This window comes from Vombatus ursinus, unplaced genomic scaffold (genome assembly GCF_900497805.2).
Source record: "Vombatus ursinus unplaced genomic scaffold, bare-nosed wombat genome assembly UNPS02009770.1, whole genome shotgun sequence".
Lineage (NCBI taxonomy): Eukaryota > Metazoa > Chordata > Mammalia > Diprotodontia > Vombatidae > Vombatus > Vombatus ursinus.
Window position 1 is genome coordinate 14,040,888 of NW_020949548.1, and position 5,319 is coordinate 14,046,206.

At 45.0% G+C, this 5,319-nt stretch overlaps 1 protein-coding gene across 2 annotated transcripts in view; it reads left to right on the plus strand.

Moving 5' to 3' along the window:
• DENND5A (DENN domain containing 5A) overlaps nucleotides 1-5,319 on the plus strand; it is a 97,103-nt gene that overhangs the window by 76,864 nt on the left and 14,920 nt on the right. For both annotated transcript variants that reach the window (XM_027852696.1, XM_027852697.1), the window contains exons 12-13: nucleotides 2,344-2,496; nucleotides 4,141-4,222. In XM_027852696.1, the coding sequence (XP_027708497.1) occupies nucleotides 2,344-2,496; nucleotides 4,141-4,222 (235 nt within the window). The remainder of the gene's footprint in view (nucleotides 1-2,343; nucleotides 2,497-4,140; nucleotides 4,223-5,319) is intronic.

A 5,319-nucleotide genomic window follows, 5' to 3' on the forward strand; every position in this document is an offset into this window, starting at 1 on the left:
GTGTGTGTGTGTGTGTGTGTGTGTGTGTGTGTGTGTGTGTGTGTGTGGTTCCATAGCTGATTCTGTTTGGGGTCTTCCCTGGTTGGCTTTGGGGAGAAAAATTAAATTTGCAGTGGAGAAATCCAATTCGGGCAACATATAGTCAGTACCTACTGTATGCCACGCCTTGTGCAAGGTAAGTAAGATTTAGCCCTGTCCTCAAGGAGTCTTACAGTGTAGTAGGGAGATGAACTTATTTTCTTCATCCTTGTCTAATTTGATCCTGATTACATTTCACTGATTCAGTTCAATTAAACAAGCATCTGTTAAACACCGCCCCCCCCCAGGCAAGGCACTACCCAGGCCCTTGGGATACCAGGGTAAAATGGAAAGTAGACCCTGCCCTCAGGAATGATACCTTCTGGGGAGGGGGAGATGTAGTACTGCTCAGACAGTGAGCATTTATTTTATGCCTAGGTAAATTAATCTTAACATCATCTGAGGAGGAAGAAAGTGCTAACAGTGGGTGATGAGGAAAATGCTCTCTTGGCATCTCAATTGAGCCTCGAAGGAAATGCATGATTAGAAGAGGTTTCTATTCCCAGTGTGGGGAAAAGACCCAGAAGGGGCAGGTCGGATGCTTATTTTGGGGAACAGCAGGGGGTCACTTTGACTAGAGCATGAATGCCCCTGAATGCATTAATGTGGAGTAAGCCTGGCATTGAAGGTAGGCTAGAGTGAGACTTGAAGGACTGAAGTGCCAAGGGAGATCACAGTCCCCGTGACTTCTCATCTTGGGCCGTTCTCATCCATGTCTTTCAGACATTTTCCAAAGAAGGCGCTATGACATGTAGGAGACTTTTTTCTAGTTCTTTTCCTAGCTTGAGATGCCCAGTTTCTGAACCCAGTCTGTCCATCCAACATCTTTCATTTTTGTTACGTGACCTCCTTCCATTCATTCATTCATTCATTCATTCATTCATTCATTCATCTAAGAGGCGTATAGTAAGCTGCCCTCCTTTTCTGGGCAATAACAAGCATTTATTAAGTCTTTGTTCTTTTGATTTGCATATAGTGCCTCTCCCCCTCAGTTCTGAAATTTTTTTTTTTTGTATTCTAGAAACATGATGCCTATTTTTTCTCATTTCATAGCCAGCTCCTTGTCTTTAACAGCTCAGATCTGACTTTAGTGCTGCCCATTTAGAATTTTGGACAAGAAAAGAAGCTTAGGCACAATGTATTGGGACTTGTTTATAAAACTTGCCCAAAATATCATATCACTAGAAATTATAATTCCACTCCAGGATTATGTCTCTGCCTTTAGGACTTTAAATTAAACTATGTAGAGAAATTATTTTTCTTCTTTACAAAGACCACATAAAACTTTTTAAACTTTTGGTTTACATAAGCTCATTTTTAAGAATAACTTGTTTTTATTTACCCTATAAGATGATGATGATGAAAACAAAGAAAGGAGGCAGTAGAAAGGATCTTGGCCTGTGAGTTAGGGTACCTTGGTGGCATCCTGGATCTGCTGGTAGTAACCTTGGGTGGGTCACTACCTTCCTTTGGGCCTCCATTTCCTTGTCTGATGAAGGAGCTGATTGGAGAGGATCTCTTTGGTTCCTTCTGTCTTTAACATTTATAGCTTTCAGACTCAGAATTGAAGGGTTTAGCTCAGTCATGTCCATTTGACAACGAAACACTTTTTTGGCTTGTTATAGCAAGTTCTTTGCCTCTGGAGGATCTGAGTCCTCAGGGGAGAAGATATCAGGTAGTGAGAAAGAGCAGGCTTAAAGAAGGTGCAGAAGGTAGATAACAGCCTCAGAGAAGTTTAGGGATGCCCCAGGGGATTCTGTCAGTGGGTCCTAGGGTGAACAGGTGGTTTTTAGCACCTCCCAGCTTCGAAATCCTGCGTTTCTGTGACTCGAAGCTTCCTTAAGCCCTGAGAGGGAATTTGTAAATTGAAAAATGTTAGAGATTGATTGTGGGGAGGTGGGGACCTGAGACATTGTCTAAGCCAGCCACTGGGACCTGGAGACACTGGGGCAGTGATTTGCCCAAGGTCCCCCAGCCAGTTAGTTTTGAAGCAGCCCTGGAGCCCAGTTCTCTTGATGCCTGGCCTAGGGCCAATTCGAATAAGACATTGTATGTAAATTAGCCGACCACCTTTCTTCTCACTCAGACTCTTTGGGAGCTCATTACGTAGAAAATGCACTTGCTTGCCGGGTCCAGATGGTGTCTGTTTTCTCAGGTGCTTCCCTTCCCGGATGCTGGGGTGCTCTAGGTAAAGGGCCATTTCTGTGCACCTTTGGTTCAGTTGGTTTGCTGACTGATGTTCTCACTGTGTCACCTGCCTCGTAGACCAAGAGGATGCTGGTGGAAAAGATGGGCCGAGAGGCCGTGGAGCTGGGCCATGGAGAAGTCAACATCACTGGTGTGGAGGAGAACACCTTGATTGCCAGCCTCTGTGACCTCCTGGAGAGGATCTGGAGTCATGGGCTGCAGGTCAAACAGGTAAGGAAGCAGAGCGCTCCATGTGGGTGTAGTGAAAGTGACTTTGAGAGCTCCAAAGTGCTCTGTGAGTGGGAAAGTGTGGGTGGCTGGTGAGGGAAGGCTTCCTGGAGGAGGGGGAGGATGATTGGGCTTGGAAGGACAAGTAGGGCCTCCCTGAGAAGCAGCTTGAGGCGGTAGATAAAGGGCTCATCTCAGAGTCAGACCCGGCCTCTAGTCCCCTCTCTGGCACATTCCTGCTGCATGACTGTTGGCGGGTAATGAAGGCTTCCACAGCTTGTGCTTCGCTGGCACCGTCTCTGAGAACTTCGAGTCACCTCCATGCTCCGGCCAGGCATTGAAGAAATAGAAAAAAATGGCAGAGCTGCTATTATCATTGATTACACACTGCTTCTTGGTTTGCCCAGTGATTTCACATTCTCATTTGATCTCACCACGTTTCTATGAGGTGACTAATATAAGGATTATCCCCTTTTAAAAATGGGAAAAATGAGGCATGATTCTGGAGGCCCCCAAGGAGCCATATGTCCCCTAGAATTTTGTCAGAGTTCCTGCCCTGCCTGCCATTGGACAGCAGAAAGTGTGTTTCTCTATCCCTGCACAGCCCCTTCACCTAAGCAACCACTCATGGGCCTGGGGGAACACCCAGGACTGAACTAACATGGGCTATTTGCTTTGAGTTGAATTAGGGTTAGGGTAAGACCAGAGATTTAATTTTTTAAGTGCCTAAATCCTGCAGGAAAATCTCATTTTCTTACCTTTCAGCCTTTAGAAAGTCTTCTGAAGTCTTCCTATTACTAGCATGTTGAGCAGGATCAATCTATGATTGGGTTGGAATTTCAGAGCTCATGGGATACCTGGGTTTATCCCCCCAAGTTTTGCTTTGGATTAGACAAGGTGCTTAGATGAAGCCCTTCCCAGCTTAAATTTCTTCTCCTATGAGCCTGTGATTAAATAAAAGCATGAGATATGCCTTGTAGCTATGTCCTGGGAGGGAAGCCCAGGCCCCACTCCCTGCATACTTCAGTAGTCATATTCCACAGCTGCCAGAAAAAAAGAGTCTTGGGTTTGTGGCTAATAGCTCAGGGTGGAAGCACACTGGGAGCGCGTGCGTGCGTGCATGCGTGTGTGTGTGTGTGTGTGCGTGGCGCTCTCACACTGCACCCTGCTGGTCCCCTGGGTGACAGACCATGGGATAACCAGCTCTGAAATAGAGCTCCTTTACCAGACTCTCTTAACTCTTTTCCTTCCCATTCCAAAGGATAAAAGGAAAGGCCTGCATGGGCTCAGGTCACTTCTTCTTTTGATGGATTGTTTAGAATCACAGGATTTTTAGAATTGGAAGGGGCCTCTAGTCCCACCCTGCCCAAAAGGAGTCCCCACTGTAGCAAGGCCAATCAGAGGTTATCCCGCCTCCATGTTGAAGGGCTTTCCTGGACTCTAAGGGGAGAATGTGTGTGTCTGTGCATGCATGGTAAGGCCAGAGCAGGCTCAGATTCCTTTCCTTTGGCCAAGATTAGGGTGGGAACCAAGTTTCCCCGCATTCAGATTTCCACTTACAATTCAAAAGAAGCTTTGTGTTCCTTTCTTGCTCTTTGTAGTTTGGAAACTAAGCTGTTGTTTCCACTTTCCTTGTCTGTCCTTCAGGGGAAGTCTGCCTTGTGGTCACATCTGTTGCATTATCAGGAAAATCGACAAAGAAAGCTGACAGGAAGCTTGAGTACCTCAGGTACAGGGAAGAACCTGCCACTTACTAGCTCCTTGACATTGGGAAAGTCGCTTAACCTCACTGGGCCTCAGTTTCCTCATCTGTAAAATGAAGGGTTGGACTGGATGGCTTTTGAGGTCTGTTCTAGTTATAGACCTCTAAGCCTATGGATCAAGCTTCTTCAGAGTAGGGATCGTTTCATTCTTTGTATTTCTTTCCCCAGGCCTAGCACAGTGCTTGCGGTAGAGCAGGTGCTTAATAAACGTCTATTGATGCATTGGGCTACTCTCACATAAAATACTCCACACCTGCAGGGCATTGCTTCCAAGAAGCCGAAAAGGTTACGAAATGTTTTCTGAATCATAGGACACACGAATTCATTAGCACTGACTGGCATTGTGTTTTCTGTAATTGTGGAATAATCCTAATAATGTTAATAGTATTATTATACCAACAGTATTGGTATACTAAGGGTATATTGGTATAATAATTATTAGTTAGATAGTAATAATAGCAGTAATTATTACTGTCCATTAATAAGAGGAAGGGTAATGATAGCAAAGGCTAGCATTTCACCTTCTGCTTTAAAGTTACAAAATACTTTATATCTATTATCTTGTCCTCCTAACAACTCTGTGAGGTAGGTAGTACAAGTTTTATTAACCTTTATCTCACTGAGGGAAAAACTGAGGCTTGGAGGGGTAAAAGAAATTGCCAGGCTCCCACAGGGAGTAAATGATAAAGCGAGGAAGAAGTATCTAGAGTGGTCCCTGACCGCATGGAGGCACAGCTGATAGAGCCCTGGGCCTGGAGTCTGGAACACCTGAGTTCAAATCCCACCTCAGACACTTGCCAGATGTGTGGCCCTGGGCAAGTGACTTCACCTCTTTTAGTCTCAGTTTCCTCCTCTGTAAAATGGGGATGATAATAGCATCTACCTCCTGGGGTTGTTGTGAGGATCAGATGAGATAATATTTATCAAGTGCTTTGCAAACCTTGAAGTACTATATAAATGCTAGCTATTACTACTACTACTACTACTACTACTACTACTACTACTACTACTACTATTTCTACTTACTACCACCACCACTACCACTATCACTACCACTACCACT